The sequence below is a fragment of the Macaca mulatta genome, chromosome 7 (genome assembly GCF_049350105.2).
Source record: "Macaca mulatta isolate MMU2019108-1 chromosome 7, T2T-MMU8v2.0, whole genome shotgun sequence".
Taxonomy (NCBI): Eukaryota; Metazoa; Chordata; class Mammalia; order Primates; family Cercopithecidae; genus Macaca; species Macaca mulatta.
This window is the reverse complement of record NC_133412.1, coordinates 143,358,523-143,385,325: the sequence shown is the minus strand read 5'-3', so window position 1 is coordinate 143,385,325 and position 26,803 is coordinate 143,358,523. Positions and strand designations below refer to the sequence as shown.

Sequence of the window (26,803 nt, the reverse complement as noted above, 5' to 3'; positions counted from 1 at the left end):
GTAGTTTCTTTTGCTGTGCAGAAGCTCTTTAGTTTAATTAGATCCCATTTCTGAATTTTGGCTTTTGTTGCCATTGTTTTTGGTGTTTTAGACATGAAGTCCTTGCCCATGCCTATGTCCTGAATGGTATTGCCTAGGATTTCTTCTAGTGTTTTTATGGTTTTAGGTCTGACATTTAAGTCTTTAATCCATCTTGAATTAATTTTTATATAAGGTGTAAGGAAGGGATCCAGTTTCAGCTTTCTACATATGGCTAGCCAGTTTTCCCAGCAGCATTTATTAAATAGAGAATCCTTTCCCCATTTCTTGTTTTTGTGAGGTTTGTCAAAGATCAGATGGTTGTAGATGTGTGGTATTATTTCTGAGGGCTCTGTTCTGTTCCATTGGTCTATATCTCTGTTTTGGTACCAGTACCATGCTGTTTTGGTTACTGTAGCCTTGTAGTATGGTTTGAAGCCAGATAGCATAATGCATTCAGCTTTGTTCTTTTGGCTTAGGATTGTCTTGGCAATGCAGGTTCTTTTTTGATTCCATATGAACTTTAAAATAGTTTTTTTCCAATTCTGTGAAGAAAGTCATTAGTAGCTTGATGGGGATGGCATTGAATCTTTAAGTTATCTTGGGCAGTATGGCCAAGTATGGCCATTTTCATGACATTGATTCTTCATATCCATGAGCATGGAATGTTCTTCCATTTGTTTGTATCCTCTTTTATTTCGTTGAGCAGTGGTTTGTAATTCTCCTTGAAGAGGTCCTTCATATACCTTGTAAGTTGGATTCCTAGGTATTTTATTTTCTTTGAAGCAATTGTGAATGGGAGTTCACCCATGATTTGGCTCTCTGTTTGTCTGTTATTGGTGTATAGGAATGCTTGTGATTTTTGCACATTGATTTTTGTATCCTGAGACTTTGCTGAAGTTGCTTATCAGTTTAAGGAGCTTTTGGGCTGAGATGATGGGGTTTTCTAAATATACAATCATGTCATCTGCAATCAGGGACGATTTGATTTCCTCTTTTCCTAATCGAATACCCTTTATTTCTTTCTTGTGCCTGATTGCCCTGGCCAGAACTTCCAACACTATTTTGAATAGGAGTGGTGAGAGAGGGCATCCCTGTCTTGTGCCAGTTTTCAAAGGGAATGCTTCCAGTTTTTGCCCATTCAATATGATATTGGCTGTGGATTTGTCATAAATAGCTCTTATTATTTTGAGATACATTCCATCAATACCTAATTTATTGAGTTTTTAGCATGAAGGGCTGTTGAATTTTGTTGAAGGCCTTTTCTGCATTTATTGAGATAATCATGTGGTTTTTGTCTTTGGTTTTGTTTATATGATGGATTATATTTATTGATTTGCATATGTTGAACCAGCCTTGCATTCCAGGGATGAAACCCACTTGATCATGGTGGATAAGCTTTTTGAGGTGCTGCTGGATCCGGTTTGCCAGTATTTTATTGAGGATTTTTGCATTGATGTTCATCAGGGATATTGGTCTAAAATTCTCTTTTTTTGTTGTATCTCTGCTAGGCTTTGGTATCAGGTCGATGCTGGCCTCATAAAATGAGTTAGGGAGGATTCCCTCTTTTTTTATTGATTGGAATAGTTTCAGAAGGAATGGTACCAGCTCCTCTTCATACCTCTGGTAGAATTCAGCTGTGAATCCATCTTGTCTTGGACTTTTTTCGGTTGGTAGGCTGTTAATTATTGCCTCAGTTTCAGAGCCTGTTATTGGTCTATTCAGGGATTCAGCTTCTTCCTGGGTTAGTCTTGGGAGGTTGTATGTGCCCAGGAATTTATCCATTTCTTCTAGATTTTCTAGTTTATTTGTGTAGAGGTGTTTATAGTATTCTCTGATGGTAGTTTATATCTCTGTGGAATCAGCAGTGATATCTCTTTATCATTTTTTATTGCATCTATTTGATTCTTCTCTCTTTTCTTCTTTATTAGTTTTGCTAGTGGTCTATCAATTTTGTTGATCTTTTCAAAAAACCAGCTCCTGGATACATTGATTTTTTGATGGGTTTTTTGTTTTTGTTTTTGTTTTTGTTTTTTGGTCTCTATCTCCTCAGTTCTGCTCTGATCTTAGTTATTTCTTGCTTTCTGCTAGCTTTGGAATGTGTTTGCTCTTGCTTCTTTAGTTCTTTTAATTGTGATGTTAGGGTGTCGATTTTAGATCTTTCCAGCTTTCTCTTGTGGGCATTTAGTGCTATAAATTTCCCTCTATACACTGCTTTAAATGTGTCCCAGAGATTCCGGTATGTTGTGTCTTTCTTCTCATTGGTTTCAAAGAACATCTTTATTTCTGCCTTCATTTCATTGTGTACCCAGTAGTCATTCAGGAGCAGGTTGTTCAGTTTCCATGTAGTTGTGCGGTTTTCAATGAGTTTCTTAAACTTGAGTTCTAATTTGATTGCACTGTGGTCTGAGAGACAGTTTGTTATAATTTCTGTTGTTTTACATTTGCTGAGGAGTGCTTTACTTCCAACTATGTGGTCAATTTTGGAAGAAGTGCTATATGGTGCTGAGAAGAATGTATATTCTGTTGATTTGGGGTGGAGAGTTCTGTAGATGTCTATTAGGTCTGCTTGGTGCAGAGCTGAGTTCAATTCCTGATATCTTTGTTAACTTTCTGTCTCGTTGATCTGTCTAATGTTGACGGTGGGGTGTTCAAGTCTCCTATTATTGTGTGGGAGTCTAAGTCTCTTTTTAGGTCTCTAAGGACTTGCTTTATGAATCTGGGTGCTCCTGTATTGGGTGCATATATATTTAGGATAGTTAGCTCTTCTTGTTGAATTGATCCCTTTACCATTATGTAATGCCCTTCTTTGTCTTTTTTTTTTTTTAATCTTTGTTGGTTTAAAGTCTGTTTTATCAGAGACTAGGATTGCAACCCCTGCTTTTTTTCTTGTTTTCCATTTGCTTGGTAGATCTTCCTTTATCCCTTTATTTTGAGCCTATGTGTGTCATTGCACATGAGATGGGTCTCCTGAATACAGCACACTGATGTGTCTTGACTCTTTATCCAATTTGCCAGTCTGTGTCTTTTAATTGGGGCATTTAGCCCATATACATTTAAGGTTAATATTGTTATGTGTGAATTTGATCCTGTCATTATGATGTTAGCTGGTTATTTTGCTCATTAGTTGATGCAGTTTCTTCCTAGCATCAATGGTCTTTACAATTTGGCGTGTTTTTGCAATGGCTGGTACCAGTTGTTCCTTTCCATGTTTAGTGCTTCCTTCAGGAGCTCTTGTAAGGCAGGCCAGGTGGTAACAAAATCTCTCAGCATTTGCTTGTCTGTATTTTATTTCTCCTTCACTTATGATGCTTAGTTTGGCTGGATATGAAATTCTGGGTTGAAAATTCTTTTCTCTAAGAATATTGAATATTGGCCCCCACTCTCTTCTGGCTTGTAGAGTTTCTGCCGAGAGATCCATTGTTAATCTGATGGACTTCCCTTTGTGGGTAACCCGACCTTTCTCTCTGGCTGCCCTTAACATTTTTTCCTTCATTTCAACCTTGGTGAATCTGACAATTATGTGTCTTGGGGTTGCTCTTCTCAAGGAGTATCTTTGTGGCATTCTCTGTGTTTCCTGAATTTGAATGTTAGCCTGTCTTGGTAGGCTGGGGAAGTTCTCCTGCATAACATCCTGAAGAGTGTTTTCCAACTTGGTTCCATTCTCCCTGTCACTTTCAGGTACACCAATCAGATGTAGATTTGGTCTTTTCACATAGTCCCATATTTCTTGGAGGCTTTGTTCATTTCTTTTTACTCTTTTTTTCTCTAAACTTCTCTTCTTGCTTCATTTCATTCACTTGATCTTCAATCACTGATACCTTTTCTTCCACTTGATTGAATTCGCTACTGAAGCTTGTGTATGTGTCACGTAGTTCTCGTGCCATGGTTTCAGCTCCATCAGGTCATTTAAGGTCTTCTCTACCCTGTTTTTTCTAGTTATCCATTCGTCCAATCTTTTTTCAAGGTTTTTAGCTTCTTTGTGATGGGTTCAAACATCCTCCTTTAGCTCAGAGAAGTTTGTTATTACCTATCTTCTGAAGCCTTCTCTTCTCAACATGTCAAAGTCATCCTCTGTCCAGCTTTGTTCCATTGCTGATGAGGAGCTGCATTCCTTTGGAAGAGGAGAGGCACTCTGATTTTTAGAATTTTCAGCTTTTCTGCTCTGGTTTCTCCCCATCTTTGTGGTTTTATCTACCTTTGGTCTTTGACGATGGTGACAGATGGGGTTTTGGTGTGGATGTCCTTTCTGTTTGTTAGTTTTCCTTCTAACACTCAGGACCCTCAGCTGCAGGTCTGTTGGAGTTTGCTGGACATCCCCTCCAGACCCTGTTTGCCTGGGTATCACCATTGGAAGCTGCAGAACTGCAAATATTGCAGAACCGCAAATGTTGCTGCCTGATCGTTCCTCTGGAAGCTTCGTCTCAGAGGAGCACCCAGCCGTATGAGGAGTCAGTTGGCCCCTACAAGGAGGTGCCTCCCAGTTAGACTACTCGGGGGTCAGGGACCCACTTGAGGAGGCAGTCTGTCCGTTCTCAGATCTCAAACTCCATGCTGGGAGAACCACTACTCTCTTCAAAGCTCTCAGACAGGGACGTCTAAGTCTGCAGAAGTTTCTGCTGTCTTTTGTTCAGCTATGCCCTGTTCCCAGAGGTGAAGTCTACAGAGGCAGGCAGGCCTCCTTGAGCTGCGGTGGGTTCCACCCAGTTCGAGCTTCCTGGCTGCTTTGTTTACCTACTCAAGCCTCAGCAATGGCGGGCGCCCCTCCCCCAGCCTCGCTGCCACCTTGCAGTTTGATCTCAGACTGCTGTGCTAGCAGTGAGAAAGGCTCCGTGGGTGTGGGACCCTCTGAGCCAGGCACGGGATAGAATCTCCTGGCGTGCCATTTGCTAAAACCTTTAGAAAAGCACAGTATTAGGGTGGGAGTGATCCGATTTTCCAGGCGCCATCTGTCAGGGCTTCCCTTGGGTAAGAAAGGGAATTCCCTGGCCCCTTATGCTTCCCGGGTGAAGCAATGCCTCGCCCTGCTTCAGCTCACAGTCCGTGGGCTGCACCCACTGTCCTGCACCCACTGTCCGACAAACCCCAGTGAGATGAACCCAGTACCTCAGTTGGAAATGCAGAAATCACCCGTCTTCTGCATCGCTCATGCTGGAAGCTGTAGACTGGAGCTGTTCCTGTTTGGCCATCTTGGAACCTCCCCCTAGGCATCCTCATCTAACATCCAGCAACACATCCTTTTACCTCTTCTATAATTCTGACACATGTTTAGAAAGATTTTGTTGCTAGACTGTGAGTCACTCCAGAGAAAGTATTTCCATGGTAGAGCAGATAGGCCTTGTATACTGATTGGATAAAGGATGAGGGGGAAGGAGGAATCCAGCATGACATCCAGGTGTCTGGCTTGAGAAACTAGAAAGATGGCAGCACTGACTTGGGAAATATGAGAAGAAACATGTTTGGAGGGCATGGAGCCCTGACGAACCTGGGGAGCTGGCATAATATTCGAAGGAGAAATCTCAGAGGCAGCTGGAGATATGCATGGAAAGCTCAAGAGGGAAGACTGACTGGAGACACAGATTTGAGACCTATCAGCATCTAGGTGGTTGTTGAGGCCATGGGAACAGGCAAGAACACCCAGGGAGTGTGTAAAGTGAGGAGAAAAGAAGACCAAGGGCAGGACTCTGGAGAAAATAGGTATAAAAAATATGGACAGAAAGAGGGGAGCCCACAAAGATGTCTAAAATTATTGGATAGAGAAGAAAAGTGAGCTAAGAATGTGGGTTATTGAAGGTGAAGATAGAGTCCTTTCCATGAAGAGCATCATGACCAAGTCAGATGAGGAATAAGAAGTAGCTATAACCATGTAGCTGTAAAGTAGCTTAGTCCCTTTGATGAACTCAATTGGTTGAAGCAGGTGCCGAACTTCCAGTTAAGGGTTCAGGGGAAATCGAGACATGGATTCATGAAGAACAGCTCCTTCGAGAAAGTTGGTTTTGACAAAGCAGAGAGGAAGATGACAATGAAGCTACATACCAAATACAATAATCTGCTCCAAAAACCAGTCCTTAGGTCTCTGAGTCCTCTCTACCCTCTTTGGAAGAGGTCTTTTGAGTAACTGGGAGGGGTGGCCAAAAAACTAAGTTGTTGCATTATAGTATTTACTCCAGAAACCGATCACATGGGTCTGTTGCCTTCCTGATAACCATTTGCACCCCACTCTTCTCTTTGTTAACAGAGCCCTGCTTTTGTTCAGGACATGAATCTGCCCTGCCTCAGTAGACAGATCTGACGGACATAAACTAAAAATGACAATCCCATTCCCCTTTGCCAGATACAGGCTTATAATCCCTTATCTGAAACCCCTGGGGTCAGATATGTTTCAGAATAAACTTTTGGACATTTAGAGGAGTAATAAAGTGATACAGTGCCTATATAGTGTATGGCTTTTTTCTTCTTTTTTTTTTTTTGGATGGGGCCCTACTTTGTTGCCCAGGCTGGAGTGCAGTGGTGCAATTATAGTTCACTGCAGTCTGGAACTCCTGGGCTCAAGCGATCCTCCTCAACTTCCTGAGTAGCTGAGACTACAGGCATGTGTCACCACATCTGGCTAATTTTTTTATTTTTTATATTGATGGGGTCTCATCTCACCATGTTGCCCAGGTTTGTCTCAAACTCCTGTCATTAAGCAATCCTCCTGCTTTGGCCTCCCAAAGTGCTAGGGTTGCAGGCATGAGCCACCATGCCTGGCCCTGTACTATATGTCATTTAACACCACAGTAAGTGTTAGCATCCTGTTTCAAACATATTAATAATTCTGTATTAAAACAGATTGTCACATTAATTATGACGAATAAGGACTATAAATAGTGTCATCTCTGTTTGGGTCAGATTTGCCACTGTATTAGTCCATTTTCATGCTGCTGATAAAGACATACCCAAGACTGGGCAATTTACAAAAGAAAGAGGTTTATTGTACTTACAGTTTCATGTGGCTGGGAAAGCCTCACAATCATGAGAGAAGGCAAGGAGGAGCAAGTCACATCTTACGTGGATGGCAGCAGGCAAAAAGAAAGCTTGTGTAGGGAAACTCCATTTTTAAAACCATCAGATCTCATGAGACTCACTCACTATCATGAGAACAGCACAGAAAACACCCACCCCCATGATTTGATCATCTCCCACTGGGTCCCTCCCAAAACACGTGGGAATTATAGGAGCTACAAGATGAGATTTGGGTGGGGACACACAGCCAAACCATATCAACCACTAAATGCATTTTGGCACCAAACTTATAAAGGACTTTTCAGTTTTCAGACTTTTTGGTTTCAGAATTGCCAATAAGAAATTATGAGTCTGTATTCATTTTATCCAGCCTCTTCTGCAGGTAGAAGGGTCTTTGTGACTCTGAGGTAGACAATGAGTTTTTTTTTTAAGTCTGCTGAGGGGGCTTATTACAAATAAGGTTTATTTATTGATAAAAGGGTATAGAACTTCTTCCCATTTCTTTTTGCCTTGAACTTGGAGATCATATCTGGAACTCTGGCTGCCATCTCATGATCCTGAAGTTACAAGCATAAGGGGACGTCAACAAGCTAAGGAGGGTTGAGCAGGAAGTACAGAAAGATCCTGCGTCCTTGATGACAATACTGAGCTCAACTACCCTGAGACCACATTCCTCTGGACTTATTATGATTTAAGTTGCTGTTGGTTGGGCACTTTATTACTTCAGAAGGAAGAAGAACTAAAAGAGTTGTGGGGTTGAGCAAGAACTTCTTTGAGGATAGAAGATACTTGCACAAATTTTTATGTATAAATCCTTTTGTTTTTTCTTTTGTTTCCTAGTTACTGTTAATGTTATTATTATTATTTGCAAATAGACTCTTTATCAAACTATCAGTGTACATTTGGGTTTATCTGTAATTTTTCTTTATGACAGAGTTGTAGTGAATTCTAGTACTTTTATGTTGCTCCAAGTCCATTCTGAATATAAGTTGTACTATCTCATACTAGGAGCAGGGCTCAGTCTCCCTTTACATAGTTTCCAGTTCTACTCCTCCTCCCAGTTCCTCAAGGTGGTCAATCCATTTATCTACCTCAAACAACTGCCTACTGATGGCAACTACCCTGAGGAACAGCTAGATACAGCCTACTTGCCTGGCCCTACTAACTCACCCTGTATGGCTGTGCAGATATGCAGCACTGACCACCTCTCAGTTACAAAGCCAGCCCATGGAACTTGTACCTGTTTGTTCTAAACCCACCAACTAGAACTCTCTTGAAGAAACCTGCTTGGATAATGCCCTGACCCCAATAAGGGCTTTAGTGCCACAGATTCTCCCTCTCTCACCTTCTACCTGCTGGCTGGGCACCTTGCCATCTCCAGACTTGCTGCTGGCTCTCATGGGTACCCTTCTTCTATGGATCTGTGAGTAACAGAAGGTGTCTGTGATTTCCTGTGTTTTGCTATGCAGTCTCTTCTACATGTCACCTGGCACACACACCTGAGCCTAACTATTCTCCTGGGTCTAGGCTCTCCTGGAGAGTGGCTATCGGGGTGTCCTTGTGGTCAGTCTCAAGAGAAAGACCTCAAGGTTAATTTAGAGAGACATTGCAATTTTATTAAAATCAGAAACAAGTCAAATATGTCTACTATTTCTTCTATTATTCAACATTGTCTTGTAAGTATTGGACAATCCCACAGAAAAACACAATGAAACAATCAGTATAAATATTAACATATAGCAAATTTTTTATTTTCAGATTAGATGATTGTTTTCTTAGAAAAATTAAGAAATTCTACTTTAGACCTTAGTTTCCTCGTCCGTAGAACTGATAGAATAGTATCTGCCTTATAGAGACATTATGAGGATTAAACGAGCTAATACACATAAAACACTTAAAACAGTGCCTGGCCCATTGTAAGTTCTCCATAAATGTTAAAGATTATTATTGAAAGAATTGAATAGAGAAACTGAATACAAAATAAAAATACAAAAATTAGTAGATTTACTTTTAGTAAACAAACTTAAATGTCACAGGGAGGAATCCCATTTTTAATAAAAACCAAAACTATAAAATACCTAGAAATAAAATTCACAGGAAAGGCAAAAGACCTAAATAAGTAAAACTATACAATTTTACTAAAATATGAAAAGAAGATATCTAAATGGAATGGCAACTTTCTAAGATAGAATGATATATCATAAAAATGTGTATATTTATATATTTTATATTACTGTTCGAGAAGAGCAACCCCAAGACACATAATTGTCAGATTTTCCAAGGTTGAAACAAAGGAAAACATGTTAAGGGCAGCCAGAGAGAAAGGTCAGGTTACCTACAAAGGAAAGCCCATCAGATTAACAGTGGATCTCTCTGCAGAAACCCTACAAGCCAGAAGAGAGTAGGGGGCAATATTCAACATTCTTAAAGAAAAGAATTTTCAACCCGGTATTTCATATCCAGCCAAACTAAGCTTCATAAGCGAAGGAGAAATAAAATCCTTTACAGACAAGCAAATACTGAAGGATTTTGTCACCTCCAGGCCTGCCTTACAAGAGCTCCTGAAGGAAGCACTAAATATAGAAAGGAAAAACCGGTACCAGCCACTGCAAAAACACACCAAAATATAAAGACCAATGACACTATGAAGAAACTGCATCAACTAAAGTGCAAAGTAACCAGATAGCATCATGATAACAGGATCAAATTCATACATAGCACTATTAACCTTAAATGTAAATGGGCTAAATGCCCCAATTAAAAGACACAGACTGGCAAATTGGATAAAGAGTCAAGACCTATTGGTGTGCTGTATTCAGGAGACCCATCTCACGTGCAATGACACACATAGGCTCAAAATGAAGGATGGAGGAATATTTACCAAGCAAATGGAAAGAAAGTCTCTGATAAAACAGACTTTAAACCAACAAAGATAAAAAAAAAAAAAAAAAAAAAAAAAAAAACAAAGAAGGGCATTACATAATGGTAAAAGGATCAATGCAACAAGAAGAGCTAACTATCCTAAATATATATATACCCAATACAGGAGCACCCAGATTCATAAAACAAGTTCTTAGAGACCTACAAAGTGACTTAGACTCCCACACAATAATTGTGGGAGATTTTAATACCCCACTGTCAATATTAAACAGATCAACAAGACAGAAAATTAACAAGGATATTCAGGACGTGAACTCAGCTCTGAACCAAGCAGACCTAATAGATGCCTACAGAACTCTCCACCCCAAATAAACCAGAATATACATTCTTCTCAGCACCACATGGCACTTATTCTAAAATCAACCACATAATTGGAAGTAAAACACTCCTCAGCAAATGCAAAAGAAGAGAAATCATAACAGTCTGTCAGACCACAGTGCAATTAAATTAGAACTCTGCATTAAGACACTCATTCAAAACTACACAACTACATGGAAATTGAAGAACCTGCTCCTGAATGACTACTGAAATAAAGAAGTTCTTTGAAACCAATGAGAACAAAGACACAAACGTACCAGAATCTCTGCATGGAACACAGCTAAAGCAATGTTAAAAGGGAAATTTATAGCATGAAGTGCCAATATCAGCTGGAAAGATCTAAAATCGACACCCTAACATCACAATTAGAATAACTAGAGAAGCAAAAGCAAACAAATTCAAAAGTAGCAGAAGAAAATAAATAACTAAGGTCAGAGCAGAACTGAAGGAGATACAAACACAAAAAAGCCCTTCAAAAAATCAATGAATCCCGGAGCTGTTTTTTTGGAAAGATTAACAAAATAGATAGACTGCTAGCTAAGCTAATAAAGAAGAAAAGAGAGAAGAATCAAATAGATACATTAAGAAATGATAAAGGGGATATCACCACTGATCCCACAGAAATACAAACTACCATCAGAGAATACCATAAACACCTCTATGCAAATAAACTAGAAAATCTAGAAGAAATGGATAAATTCCTGGACACATACACCATCCCAAGACTAAACCAGGAAGAAGTCAAACCCCTGAATAGACCAATAACAAGTTCTGAAGTTGAGGCAGTAATTAATACCCTACCAACCAAAAAAAAAGCCAGGACCAGATGGATTCACAGCCAAATTCTACCAGAGGTAGAAGGAGGAGCTGGTGCCATCCCTTCTGAAACTATTCCAAATGATAGAAAAAGAGGGACTCCTCCCTAACTCATTTTATGAGGCCAGCATCATCTTGATACCAAAACCTGGCAGAGACACAACAAAAAAAGAAAATTTCAGGCCAATATCCCTGATGAACATCAGTGCAAAAATCCTTAATAAAATTCTGGCAAACTGAATCCAGTAGCACATCAAACAGTGTATCCACCACAAGCAAGTCAGCTTCATCCCTGAGATGCAAGGCTGGTTCAACATATGCAAATCAATAAATATAATTCATCACATAAACAGAACAGAACCAATGACAAAAAACACATGATTAACTCAATAGATGCAGAAAAGTCCTTTGATAAAATTCAACATCCCTTCATGCTAAAAACTCTCAATGAACTAGGTGTTGATGGAACATATCTGAAAATAAGAGCGATTTATGACAAACCCATAGCTAATATCATATCGAATGGGCAAAAGCTAGAATCATTCCCTTTGAAAACTGGCACAAGACAAGGATGCCCTCTCTCACCACTCCTATTCAACACAGTATTGGAATTTCTGGCCAAGGCAATCAGGCAAGAGAAAGAAATAAAGGGTATTCAAGTAGGAAGAGAGGAAGTCAAATTGTCTGTTTGCAGATGACACGGTTGTATATTAAGAAACCCCATCATCTCAGTCTGAAAACTCCTTAAGCAGATAAGCAACTTTAGCAAAGTCTCAGGATACAAAATCAATGTGTGAAAATCACAAGCATTCCTATACGCCAACAATAGACAAGCAGAGAGCCAAATCATGAGTGAACTCCCAATCAAAATTGCTACAAAGAGAATAAAATACCTAGGAATATTACTTACAAGGGACGTGAAGGACCTCTTCAGGGAGAACTACAAGTCACTGCTCAAGGAAAGAAGAGAGGACACAAACAAATGGAAAAAAATTCCATGCTCATGGATAGGAAGAATCAATATCATGAAAATGGCCATACTGCCCAAAGTAATTTACAGTTTCAATGCTATTCCCATTAAGCTACCATTGACTTTCTTCACAGAATTAGAAAAAACTACTTTAAATTTTATATGGAACCAAAAAAGAGCCCATATAGCCAAGACAATTGTAAGCAAAAAGAACAAAGCTAGAGGCATCACACTACCTAACTTCAAACTATACTATAAGCCTACAGTAACCAAAACAGCATGGTACTGATACCAAAACAGATATATAAACCAATGGAACAGAACAGAGGCCTCAGAAATAACACCACACATCTATAGCCATCTGATCTTCGACAAACCTGACAAAAACAAGCAATGGGGAAAGGATTCCCTATGTAATAAATGGTGCTGGGAAAACTGGCTAGCCATCTGCAGAAAACTGAAACTGGACCCCTTCCTTACACCTTACACAAAAATTAACTCAAGATCAATTAAAGACTTAAATGTCCAACCCAAAACCATAATAACCCTAGAAGAAAACCTAGGCAATACCATTCAGGACATAGACATGGGCAAAGACTTCATGACTAAAATGCCAAAAACAATGGCAACAAAAGCCAAAATTGACAAATGGGATCTAATCAAACTAAAGAACTTCTGCACAGCAGAAGAAACTATCATTAGAGTGAACAGGCAACCTACAGAATGGGAGAAAATTTTTGCAATCTATCTATCTGACAAAGGGCTAATATCCAGAATCTACAGGGAACTTAAACAAATTTACAAGAAAAAAGCAAACAACCCTATCAAAAGTGGGTGAAGGGTATGAACAGATACATCTCAAAAGAAGATGTTTATGCAGCCAAAAAACATGAAAAAAAGCTCATCATCCCTAGTCATTAGAGAAATGTAAATCAAAATCAAAATGAGATATCATCTCATACCAGTTAGGATGGTGATCATTAAAAAGCCTGGAAACATTGGATGCTTGCAAGGATACAGAGAAATAGGTACGCTTTTACATTGTTGGTGGGAGTGTAAATTAGTTCAACCATTGTGGAAGACAGTGTGGCAATTCCTCAAGGATCTAGAGTAAAATACCATTTGACCCAGCAATCCCACTAGTGGGTAATATACCCAAAGGATTATAAATTACTCTACTATAAAGACATATGCACACATATGTTTATTGTGGCACTATTTACAATAGCAAACACTTGGAACCAACCCAAATGCCTATCAATGATAAACTGGATAAAGAAAAATGTGGCACATGTACACCATGGAATACTATGCAGCCATAAAAAAGAATGAGTTCATGTACTTTGCAGGGACATGGATGAAGCTGGATGATTGCTTATTCTCAGCAAACTAACACAGGAACAGAAAACCAAACACTACGTGTTCTCACTAGTAAGTGGGAGTTGAACAATGAGAACACGTGGACACAGGGAGGGGGACGTTACACACGGGGGCCTGTCGGTGGGTAGGGTCCAGGGGAGGGAGAGCATTTAGGACAAATACCTAATGCATGCAGGGCTTAAAACCTAGATGATGCATTGATGGGTGCAGCAAACCACTAGGGCACATGTATATCTATGTAACAAACCTGCACGTTCTGCACACGTATCCCAGAACTTAAAGTAAAATTTTTTTGAAATGCAAATTAAAGCCACAAATTAAAGTTCAATTTACACCCACCAGAATGACTAACTTTAAGTAGTCTGACAATACTAAGTACTGAGAAGAATGTGATCAAACGGTCTTGGAGAGGGAGAGTACAGGCAAATGTTCACAGCAGCATTATTCAAAAAATAAAACACTGGAAACAATTGAGATATCAAGAGCAGAGTACAAAGTTGAGTTGCATATTCATTCAAAGGAAACTATACAGCAATGATAAATCACAAGTTGCTGCTACACACAACAATATGGATGAACATGACCACAATTATGTTGGGCAAAGAACCCCCAAAAATAGTACTTTCCATCTGCTTCCATTTACATAGAGTTCAAAGTCACATAAGATTAATGTGTGATTTTAGAAGTCAGGAGAGCCGTTCCCTCTGGAGAAGAGGAAGAAGCATGACTGGGAGAGGCACGAGGGGAGCTGCTGGAGTACTGGTAATATTTATTGTTCTGGATGATGATTAAATAAAATATATTCACATTGTGAAAATTCTTTGAGCTATAGTTATGACTTGTGCACATTTCTGTATGTATATCCTACTGCAATAAACTTTATAAAAGGAAAAAAGAAATGATACTGAAGTGACAAATTTTTGAAATACAAGATATAACGAGATTAAAAATAATATAACTCATAGGAAAGAATTATGTCTCACTAAATACCCTATTATCAGACAGGGCTTACTAAACTTCCATCTTCCCAACAGAGTTGTTCCAGAACTTACCTTTAGCTTCAACTTGACTGCTCTTGTTTCTCAACTGCTATCAGATTGTATACTCCAAGTGCTGCGGAATGCTGGCACCTAGGTTGCTTGTGAGAAGAGACACTATGGCTTGTGCGGGATGCAGTGCCACTGGTGGCCAGGACTGGCAGGTCTGCTATTTGTGAAGTGCCTGAGGCCCCGCTTTTAGAGAGGCACTAACTTGTGGAGTTCTGCAGCATAATGATAAATACTGGGGCCTCACCAAGAAGCCACGTGGTCCCTTCCCGCTATTCATCCCATCTGCCCTATTACTTGCTGCTCAGCCTCTGCAGAAAGGGTATTCTCTGACAAGGACTCACAGAATTAGGGCTACTATGACAAAATACCGAAGAGTGAGTGGGTTAAATAACAGAAATTATTTTCTCACAGTTCTGGAGGCTAGAACTCGCACATCAAGGTGTCAGCACATTTGATTTCTCTCTCCTTGGCTTGCAGATGGCGGCCTTCTCACTGTGTCCTCACAAGGTTGTCCCTCTGTCTGTCTGTGTCCTAATCTCCTCTTCTTATAAGGATAGCAGTCATGGTGGATTAGGGCCCACCCTGATGGCACTGTTTTAATTTTATTACCTCTTTGAAGACCCTATCTCAAAACCCAGGCACATTCTGAGTACTAAGGGTTAGGGCTTCAACATCAAGTTTTGGGAGACGCAATTCAGTCTGTTTTTAAAAGAGTCTGTCTAGTTCTTACCAAGCTCTATGACTGGGCTGATTCCTGCAGCTTCTTGGGTCCTAAGTTTCCTCCCAACTTGCAAAGGAGGTTTGTGGCTCTTTACTCCCAATGCTGATGATACATAGCTTGCTTTCCAGCTTTCTCGTGAACATCTCCTTGGGTTCCAGTACAACCAGATATAAATAACAATGGCAGAAGTGGAAGTATGGTGTCATTACATTTAATGTTTTCCAACCCTGTAGGCATCTAGTGGGGAGAAAAAAAAAACAAGTGAGAATGTCCAGAATTAAAAGCTGTCTGAGACTTCATAGGCCACATGAAAGTTGGCTGTAGAACTTAAGATGGGAGAGAAGCAGGGTTGGGGGAGAAAAAAGTAGGGGAGAAGGAGAATTGATATATATTTGGGGATTGGTCTGTACTCACTGAATCTTCACAACAACCTCGTGAGGTGGGCATTATTATTATTAATTAATTATTATTCTCATTTGACTGGTGAGGACACTGAGGCCCAGAATGCAGAGTTGGGCTTTGCTATTTCAGTCTACCTACAACTCAGAGGAACCCATGCAAGTCAGCTCTGCCGACCGCATTGGTTGAACATGCTTTGGCACCTCTTGCCTTCCTCCCCCCAGCATTGCCCTGTGACAGGTGACAAGAGGAAGACAAGGCTCCTGTCTGTTCTGTTTGGTAGTTATAAAAAAATGACATGACCAATTCTGTTGTTGTTGCTGGTTCAGTTTTAGTGAATAAGTAATGTTCACTGAAAACATATCAATAGATATTAACAAGCAAACAAATAAAATTCTGACACAAGCAAAACTAATCCATAGTGTCAGAAAGCAGAGCAATAGTTGCCTGTGGGAAGAGCAGATGAGTATAAAGGGGCCTGAAAGAACTTTTGGGGGAGATGAAAATGTTCTATATCTTGATTGAGGTTGTTGCTCTACATGTATGTACTTGTATAAAAACTTATCAAACTATATACTTAAAACAGGCGAGTTTTTAGTAGTAGCAGTGATGTTTGGATACCTGTAACTTTATCTCCATTAGAAATGTTAGATATTTTAATATCATCAGTTAGTTTTTGTAGGTATCTTGAAATATTATTCATGTTCCTCACTACTGGGATAGTTTTGCAGATTCATGTTCCTCACTACTGAGATAGTCATTTAGCCTGTGTGCTAGACCTTGCTTTTGATGCCTTTATAAAGCATATATCACAAAAAAGATGAGTTGTTGTATGTAAATTATGCCTCAATAAAGTTGATTGATCTAAAGAGAAAAAACATCACCAGAAATCCCACCACCAAGAGATAACCAGTACCATTTTGGTGTTTTTATGCTGCCAGGGCATTCATTCCCACTCCGCCGGCCCTGCACATGTTGTGTTCTGGGTTTTTTTTTCTCTCTGTCCACGATATATTATAAAAACCTTTCCATGCCAGTACACAGAATGCTACATCGGTATTTTTGCAGTGGTAGAATACAGCATTATGTCAACAAAACATGTTTACTTCACCAATTTGTTGTGTTGGAAAATTAAGATGTTTCCAATTTAGGCCAGGCACGGTGGCTCACACCTGTAATCCCAGCACTTTGGGAGGCCGAGGTGGGCGGATCACTTGAGGTCAGGAGTTCAAGACCAGCCTGGCCAACATGGTGAAACCCCATCTCTACTAAAAATACAAAAATGAGCCGGGTATGATGGCACGTGCCTGTAATCCTAGCTACTTAGGAGGCTGAAGCAGGAGAATTGCTTGAACCCAAGAAGCAGAGGTTGCAGTGAGCTGAGATCCCACCATTGCGCTCCAGCCTGGGCAACAGAGCAAGACTCCATCTCAACAACAACAACAACAACAACAACAAAAAGATGTTTCCAGTTTCCAGTTTTTCACTCTTATAAACACTACCATGAATATCCTTGTAACTAAATATTTGAGCATATCCTTAATGATTGCCATAGAATAATTTTCTTCCAGTAAAATTACTAGGTCACAGGCATTCACATTTTTAAAGAATTTGATGTATCTTTCAAAATTGCCCTCCTAAAAACTGTATCAATTTATATGCCCACTAGCCATCTCTTTGTCTCTACTGTAGACTCTCATTGTGTAGACTCAGCATTGTGACTCTCCATGGAAACAGAAAGTCCCAGTAATTGACATATCCCGAGATCCCACAACTTTAGAAGCTATTGAAACCTTTCAAAGTCAGTCCCAGCCCTAACTTTAAATGAAATTCAAGACCCATAAAGGTTCAGGGGTCTGAAAGCACTCCTACTGAGCACATCCAGGACTATGACTCAGGACTCAGGCCAGAAACCACCACACAGCTTGCTAAAGGAACATTGAGTCAAAGGACCAGCAAAAACCTCCTACCATCTCAGGCTTAGAGATTCCCTAGTCTCTATACCCCACTTAATCTCTTTGAACCAAGCCTTGCTCCAGAGCAGCTGGGCAGGGGAGCCAGGGATCTCAGGAGTCACACACACTGTTGAAGTGTCAGCACAACTCCAGTTGGTTGCATTTTATTTCAACCCTTGGTTCTGCTGCACATGGCCTTGGGATGGTTATTTAACCTAAGGCTCAGTTTCCTCAACAGAAAAATGGAGTTGGTAATTGTACCTAGCTCACAGAGTTTTAGTAGGATGGCATGAGATAATACAATCAAATTCACTAGCACCACTCCTGGCCCTTAAAAGATGCTGGTATTTGGTAAGTAGTATTATCATTTGTCGGTCCCTCACACTTAGCTTCAGGCAGCAGAGAGGCCTGAGAGAACAACTTCCTGCCCTTACGTTCTGACTTTTCTGCACTGGCATCACTACAAAGGGCCAGCCACCAGGCTCATTTTAGATTTGCCTAATGCCACCGATAAGCTAAGGGCTTGAAACCCCGTTCTTAGGAGTGGCTTGCCCACCCCGCATGCCTCTAGGACCAAGCCTGACAAATATAGCAGAAATTACAGGCATCTGATTTAAGGCTACGTGTGTACACTTCGCCTGAGCCAAGCCCCAAGCCCTAGTCCCGCTGCTGCATCAAAGGATCATCTCTCTTCCAGCCTCCGGGCCCAGAGTAAGCAGCAATTTGGGAGGCAGCCCCCTCTTATTTTTAGCTTTAAAAACCCGAAACGCCAACATACCAGAGCTCACCCAAGCGTCTCTCACAAGCTGTTGTTTGACTTGGGTTGAGAAAATGACAGGCTGGGTTGTGCACCAATACGAGAAGAAAAAAGAGGGGGAAAAAAGGAGTTTTCTTTTCCCTCCACTGCCAACCTCCATCCCCCTCAACTCCTCCCCTAGGCCTGGGTGGACCCTGCCTGGGTAATAGTTCCCTGCTATATTTAAAAACCACAGATGTGTTTGGTGGAGACTTAATTTCGGAATTGCAGGCAGCGTCTCCTGAGGACAAGGGGAAAGCCGGTGCCGCGCGCCCGCCTGCTGCCTGGAGCTCCCAACTCGGCGGAATCCAGGTCAGGAGGCGCCGCCGTTTTGATGTGCTGCCGGCCGGGAAGCGCGGGCACCAGGATCCAACGACTGGGGTGGGTGGACGCGGGGCAGGGGTTCGAGCTGAATTGGCCCTCGGGGGCTCTGGATACGGGTTGCGGGATGCGGGCTCGACTTCCTCGTTGCCGGTCGAGGAGCGTTCTGAGAGTCTCCCCTCGGCGCGTGAGGATAAATATGCACGGCTTGTCATTCGGTGCGGCGCTCTCTCCCAGCTGATAGGGTGACGTTCCGTTTGGAGGCTTGGAGATTGGCTTTTTGATTTGGCTTCTTGCGGCAGCTTAATGGGCAAAGCTCTCCGCTCGCCCAGAAACCAGCCTCTCCGCGCGTCCCCTCTGCGCGCGGCGAGGCCGAGACGTCTCCCGCGGTGACAGCGTGCAAGGCGGAGAGCCGGCGCGCTCCCAGCCCCGGGAAAGCCCAGGCGACGCGACCGCAAGCCCGAACCCGGGTCCCTCGGAGCCGCCAGGGCGCGCCGGGCTGCTCGCCTTGCTGCCCCTCCTGGCAGGAATCCCCCGCCGCCCGCGGCCGGGACTCCGGGCCTCTCCCAGGCGTATATTCCAGCCCCCGCTCTGGGTAGGGGTTTCCCTCCTTCTGAAATCTGCGCGGAAGGACCCCTCCCGGGGCCCCTCGCCCTGGCCCCAGACACCCACCCGCCTAGACCCCGCGCTCCAGATGCGCTGCCCGGCAGCTCCCTGACAGCTGCGAGCCCACGAACCCCGGCGGGCGGGCGGTGGCGGACTGACATGCCCCGGACGCGGCTGCGGCCGGCGGGCAGCCCGCGGGGGCGATGAGCCGCTGCGGCCGGTGAGGCGCCCGGTGGCGGGGGCATCACGTACCTTCCTCACCCCCCTCACTTGCCCACTCCGCTCGGGAGGCCGAGAGGAAACGGTGAGTAATGGGGTGAGCCTCCTGCCCTTCCCCCTTAGCGGGCAGCCGAGCCATGGGAGGTAGAGGTTGGGGGGCTTGGGATGCCCCTAAGAGGATCCCTGATTGTGAATAACGGGGTTAAGTTATTTCTCAAGATCATTCATATGAACCACCCTCCTGTGGATTTAGTGCCAAGAGAAGTGGGGGGAGGGTGCCCTGGAAAGTGTACATTGTGTATGCGGTGTTGGGGGGGCAGATTTGGCAGAGTGGGTGTCCACGGGAGGGTGCCGCCGGGTGGGGAGGGGCAGAGAGAGATAGATGCCTGGGCAGATGCTTACAGTAGGATCGTGAGCATGTTGGGTTGGTAGCGGGTGCTGTTTGGGGAGACTGACTGCTGTGTTGTGTGCTGGATGCATGTGGGCATATGTGTGCCGCCTGGGCCAGGGCGTGTTGTGCTTCTGGTGCTGTGAGTGTCCGCTGGGTTTGGGGGCTAGCAGGAAAGCTGGTTATCCACTCCGCGCGCGCCCGCGTGCACATACGCACGCACGCGCTCACCCCAATCTCGGGACTCCACCGCCGCGGGTCGGGAGCTGCAGCCCCAGCGCACCGACCGCTGGGGCCAAGGGGGCGGGGAAGAAGGAGGGTTTCTCAAGTCCTGCACTCTCCAGCCCCTGGTGGTGTGCGTGGTCTGGGGCTCGCTGGAAAGAATCGAAATATATAACTAACCTTCCCCCGATCCCCCAACACACACACGCGCGCGCACACACACACACACACACACACACACGCTCTCGCTCTCTCTCTCTCTCTCTCTCTCACACACACACACACACACACACACACACACCCCCAAAGCCCTCATTCAGAGGCTAGCGCTGCTGCTCCTGCAGGCCCTGGCTGACCTGCCCAGAGGACCCAAGCCACTGGGAGAGATGATGAAAGCAATTTGCTCCGGGGGAAAAAGCAGTTTTTCGTCTTAATTCATTGTGTTTTGTGTTTAACCGTGTGGTAGTGGTGATGGTGGCGGGGTGGGGTTAAATAGAAGAAATGCCTTTAATGCAGTACCATAAATTTACCTGCTCATCGCAGCTTGTTTCTCTCTCTCTCTCTCTCTCTCTCTCTTCCCTCGCCCCCCACCCCCACCCTTCTCTTCTCTTCTCTCCCCCTTTCCCCTTTCTCTCTCTTCTCTCTCTCCTTTCCTGGCGATTAATAAACAAACCTTTGAACGCATTCGGCGGTTAGGTCTCCCGGGCAGAAGAATTGAAATTGGTTTCAATTTATCAGAAACGTAGACTGCAGCAGGCACTGCCAAGCTCCTGGGTGGTCAAGAAACACCCGAAGGGGGTAGGGGGAGGAGGGAGTTGAGGAGGGTGGAATGTGGGTACGTGATAGGAACACATCCGGCCTTCTGGTGGGGCACCAAAAGGGAAGCCTCCTCGGCCCCTGGCGACCCAGTGACTTGCAGCGGCGTGTGATTAATCTTCCACAGCTGTCGTGCCCCATCCACTTGAGCTGAGCTCTTGTTTACCTCGATTTTCAAATATAGCTGCTGCGCCATGCTCTTCCTGAAATAGGGGGATCAGTTCACTCTTTATGGGCTCTTGGCCTCCTGCCGGGGCTTCTTTTTGCTGGCGTCACTGGCTGGATCCAAGTTTGAGAGGAACCTGCCCCTTCATGCATTGCAGGTCTCCAAAGGAGGATGGCTGATGGTCAGAGCTTAGGTAACTAGATGTCGACTGATCACCCAGCCCCTCATTGCAATCTACAATGCCCAGCAGCAGTCCCCTCATACAAGTCCACTTTGTAGCCTCCTTTTTCTTTAAATAAAATGTAGATACTGGGTTGAGAAGAAGCAGATAAGGCCTATAGAACTGAACTTGGTTGAAGTGGTTCTTTCTTTAACTTGATGGAGAAGAGAAGGCCATTCATGCAGTTTCCTCCACTTGGAATCCTTTATTTTTCTCCCAACATACTCCTAAAGTACTCCTACTCAAGCTTCGCTCTCAGCTCACTAGTTACTTCCTCAAGGAAGCCTTTCATATCCTCCCTGACTAGGCCAGATCCCTGCTTATTATACATCTGTATTAGTCCGTTCTTACACTGGTAATAAAGACATACCCAAGTACTTTACAAAGGAAAGAGGTTTAATGGACTCACAGTTCCACAGGGCTGGGGAGGCCTCAGGAAATTTACAATCATAGTGGAAGGGGAAGAAAACACGTCCTTCTTCACACGGCGGCAGCAAAGAGAAGTGCCGAAAAGAGGGGAAAAGCCCCTTGTTAAGCCATCAGATCTTGTGAGAACTCACAATCACAAGAACAGCAGCATGGGGGTAACTGCCCCCATGATCCAATTATCTCCCTGGCTTCCTCCCAGGACACGTAGGGATTATAGGAACTACAATTCAAGATGAGATTTGGATGTGGACACAGCCAAGCCATATTTGGCCATGGAGTCCATTGGATTCCAAAAGAAAAGTATTTGTTTATTCATTCAGTTAGCCATTTATTCAATAAATGTTCAACAGCCACCTACTCTGTCAGGCATGTGCTAAGTCCAGAGGCAAATAAAATAGAATGGACCCTTTCCTCATAATCACTCATAATCTAAAGTTATATTTTTGAAGTAATTTAAAGATGCACATTAAATTTATGTATGTGATTAAGTAATGCCAGGCACACCTCTAGACAGCAGACTCCACAAAGGGAGGAAACTGTGTCTCAAAGGCCTAGCACTGTGCCTGGCATAGGATAGGTACCCAGTAAATGTTGGTTGAGTGAGTGGAATTGGAGGAATAATTACATTCTTTCCTTCTCTGTTCCTGCTCTTCTGAGCTCTCCTTTATACTGCCACCTACAGCTTCCTGGTAGAAGAAGAGAGAATATGGTTACTGAAGTGACCCTGTTAAAACTATTTCCATGCCCTGTGCTCCTCCAAGAGATGGGACCCTAAAGCTGATAGGTTGTCCTCTTCCCGCAGCCCTGCCCTGTGCCTGTGAAGGGTGGTTCCTTTTGCATTCTCTGGGCACAGTTGTTAGTATTGTTTATGGGCACTGATAGTGGGCATGTTCCCCAGCCTTCATGCTTCAGTCATTGCCCATGATCAGGATTTGGGAAATGTGTCACACATCTGGACTTCTTTTCAAACTATTGAGATTAGATAAAAAGAAAGGAATAGGCCAGGCGCGGTGGCTCACGCCTGTAATCCCAGCACTTTGGGAGGCTGAGGCAGGTGGATCACTAGTTCAGGAGTTCAAGACCAGCCTGGCCAACATGGTGAAACCCTGTCTCTACTAAAAATACAAAAATTAGCTGGGCATGGTGGCAGGCACCTGTAATCCCAGTTACTCGGGAGGCTGAGGCAGGAGAATTGCTTAAACCCAGGAGGCGGAGGTTGCAGTGAGCCGAGATCGCGCCACTGCACTCTAGCCTGGGTGACAGAGCGAGACTCTATCTCAAAAAAACAATTAAAAAAAGGAATAACCCCCTTCACTTAAGCTTGATTGCTTTGCCTAAGAGATTCAAATATGTGATGAGGCTCAGAAAAACACTGGACTCCAAAAGAAAAATCATTCGTTTATTCACTCAGCTAGCCATTTATTCAATAAATATTCAACAGCCACCTACTCTGCCAGGCATGTGCTAAGTAGAGAGGCAAATAAAATAGAATGGCCTCTTTGCTCATAAACACACATTCCAGCAAGGATGACCAACTAGTGAATGGACAATTACTGTATAAAGTGATTTCTGCCAGTAGAGGGTAAACCCCATGATAATGGAAGCATATAGGAGGAGCACCTCTTCCTAGGGGCTTAATGAGGATTTGTAGGGACAGCTAAGCCCAGAAAGGGAGGATGGGTAGGAGTTAGCTTTGGTGAAAGAAAAGAGGAGAGGAAGAAAAGAGGAGAGGAAAGTGGAGGGAGAAAGTGTTATGAGTGAAGGGATTAGTATGTAAAGACCTACCATAGATAAGAGCTCTTCCAAATGACTGAAGACAGAGATTAAAATGCAGGGGAGTTGAGTCTGGAGAAGGCATAGGGGTCAAACCTTGAAGGGCTTGTACTCCATGCTAAGAATTTCCACTGAGTTTCCAATGCAGGGTTAGGAAAATGTTGACTACTGATTTGAAAAGTCAGACTTGCATTTTAGATAGTGTACTGAAACTGGAACGTAGGAGAGAGAGGGAGGTAAAGAGGAACTGTATAGAAACCCAGGTGTATGGTCCTGGCAGCCTATGAAGGTGAGGGCAGGGGTTTCCTCTTTCTGTTTCAATGCACAGACTGTCATGGGTAGCAACTACTTGGAGCAGTGTTGCATGGGAGGTAAAAAGAATTTACCAAGACAGTTGTAGGTTAAAAAAAAAAAAAAAGTCAGATTTATTAGAGAAAGTATGAGGATAGATTGCAAGGAAGCAACAGGCAGGTCAGCAAGAGAAGAAGGAGCTGACTGCAAGGGGACAAAGGCTTGCTGGGGACTTATAGGATGGGGCTTGTGCTGGAGAGAGCTATGTGCAGTACTGATAATGCCAAGGTTGCAGTGAGTTAACTTGCACTTTTCTATCAGCCGATGGTCTGGTGATAGCTGGGTACAGGAAGATTGTGAGTTATTTGCGCAGGAGGGCTCTGTGTCCTGGACCATAAAAAAAGGCAGACTTACAGCTTATCTGCTTTCTCTTTTTGCTTTCCCCTGGTCCTGCCAGCCTGACCTCTTTTCCCTAATTAGGACTCCACACAAACCAGAGATACCCTTCTAGGAAAGCGTTTCACTAATTTTCTCTAATGAGATTGGTTTATGTTTGGTTGTTCATTAGTGTTTTGAATGGGCCCTCTAAACTCAACACTGGGCAGATGCCTTAGGGGAAAAGAGAAAGGGCTCCACAGAGTGTAAGACATATTTCCTGGCCAACTGAACTGCAGAGCAAAGCAAACTCTCAAAGATTTGAGATGGAGAGATCCGTGAAGGCTGAGACAGGCCTGAAGAAGGAGCCTGGAAGGGTAAGAATTTAGGTCCATGGAGACTATAGAGCAAGACATCTAGATAGGAGACTCACATGTGTATGTACATGGGTATTTAAAAATAATATGGTGAGTGAATAAAAGCTAATTCTAGAATCCAGGGTACTTGGATATGGCATACAGAATCACATCTAGTAAGAAGAAAACAGCTCTGTTTCATCTATATATAATTTGGAACAGACCAAATAGCATTTACTGCCTTGATATTTGGAATGACAAATAGGGCTTTCCTAGTTGTGTTCAGGAATGCTGGGTCATGTTGGGACTAGATCTGGAAGTGGGACCAGAAGCTGTGCTCCTGCCATGGCTTCCATGTGATAATTTCCAAATCACTCAACAGGAGAGGACCTCAAAGTCCAAAAGAATGAAACCAAACAGTGTGAGCTTGGTCAGCATTCTTCCTTTGCACCCTGATTTCTCCACTGGGTTCCTCATCCTTCCCTGTCACTAATCTTAGAGTAAAAAACAAACAAAAAACAAAAACAAAATGCTTCATTTCCTGCAGTGCCCAGGAGCTCACCCTTGCCCTACTTTGGTAAACTGCCCCAGTTCCATCTCTTATCTGAAGTGTCTTTCTCCTTCAATACAGAATCCTCTCCCTCCACAAACCCCATCTTAAAAAGAGTATCACTTCTCTAATTCCTTTTCCCCATTATACTCTTTCCCCATCATGCCTTCAACAAACTCTTGAAATTTTGATCATTTGTCCCTATTTTCTCACCATTCATCCACTCACTTCCCACTTTTCTCCACCTTCTCCCCAACTCTCATCCACCAAGGACTTCTCATTCCCCAAAATATAATGACTTATTCCAAATAGCTGCCTGCTGTCCTCCCTCTTTCTTTCTCTGTCTCTCTCCCTCCCTGCATCAGATAATATTGACAATTAGCTCCTTAAGTCTTTCCTCTTTTGACTTCTTTCACACAGAGCTCTGTAGGTCTCACTACCTCTACATGGCCCCTCTTCCACTTCCACTCCAAGATTCTCTCCTCTCTCCCAATTTTTCCTTTCTCCATTATCCCTTGGCAGTCTCCCTGAATGGTTTGTGCTGTTACTGCAGTGTGGATAGCTCCCAGAGTCTGTGACTCTAGCTCTCCAAGCCGGATGTCTTGTTTCTTGTCTTGATTTCCACATGGCTGGAAATATCTCCAACAAGATGTCCTGTTAACTCCTCCTGAATTTTTACTAACCTGACATCATCTTTGTCCTTAGCAGCTTCTCCTCCTGACTTCCCACTTTCTCTTGATGGCACCAACAAACTTCCAGTCACCCTGACTTGAAACCTCCAAGTTTATCTTTGAACTCATCTCCCTTGTTCCCCAAGTATTGCTTGATGTATTTTATAAGCCTGTGCCCCTCTTCTTCATCTCAAACACCACGACTCAAGTGCAGATTTTATCACCTCTTGTATAAAAATAATAATAATATGTGTGTGTTTACCATCTGTCAGCTACTCTGTTGCAAAGTGCTTTACCTTGATTTTCCCGTTTAGTCCTTACCATGGCTGTGCGAAGTAGTTACTATTATTATACTGTAAAAAACAGCTTTCTGCCATCTTCCCAACTTCAACCTTTCCCTCTTTCAATTCATTTTAATCAGTTACAAGATTCACCACCTAAAATGCCTTTGTAAACTTACCACTTTTCTGCACAAAAAACTTTGAAGGGCATTCCATTTTTTGCAGTTCATTGTATTCAAGGCCCTGTATGGGCTGGTGCCCCACTCCATATCTAGCCTCACTTTTTACAGTTCCCTTGCCCTTTCTGCCTTTGTGCATTTGTTCACAGTTTACCTTCCCCTAAGACTTCTGCTTGTTCTTCAGTGTTCAATTCAAATGCCTCTTCCTGATGGGAAGGCTTTATGGAGAAGCTGTCCCTTCCTCCTGTGAATTTTAATAACGTGACATCTGTTTTTCATTAGCCCTTTACACTTTCTGAAATGCTTTTTTTTTTTTTTTGCATGTGGCTTACCATCCCTCCCGGAGCAAGTGCTTTTTCTGTCTCCCACTCTATGTCACATGATGCCTGAAATACAGTAGGTGTTCAATGAAAAAATGGAGTGAATATACTCCCTCACCCATGAAGCAGGTGAAACAAGGTCAAGAAAGGGGATCTATACTATTTCCAAAAATAAGACAATGGTGGAGTCAAAATTCAAACCAGGGACAGGAAAATGTTGTAACAGAGGAGGCAACGAATTGGTGATGAAAGG

General features: G+C 43.0%; 2 protein-coding genes across 20 annotated transcripts in view; one reads left to right on the top strand and one right to left on the bottom strand.

The window, feature by feature from the left end:
- Positions 1-13,258: 13,258 nt before the first annotated feature.
- Positions 13,259-19,539, bottom strand: LOC144330349 (uncharacterized). Its single transcript, XM_077941321.1, has 2 exons — positions 18,350-19,539; positions 13,259-15,454 (listed from the first exon to the last, which is right to left on the bottom strand). Coding segments are annotated over exons 1-2 (1,191 nt in total). The 3' UTR covers positions 13,259-15,453.
- Positions 18,589-26,803, top strand: part of SLC8A3 (solute carrier family 8 member A3) — a 141,452-nt gene continuing 133,237 nt past the window's right edge. For 18 of the 19 annotated variants that reach the window (XM_077941318.1, XM_077941317.1, XM_077941309.1 and 15 more), the window contains exon 1: positions 19,029-19,598. The gene's annotated coding sequence lies outside the window, so the exon portion shown is untranslated. Of the gene's footprint in view, positions 18,749-19,028; positions 19,599-26,803 lie in introns of those variants that run through there. The other variant, XM_077941305.1, reaches the window with a different exon arrangement.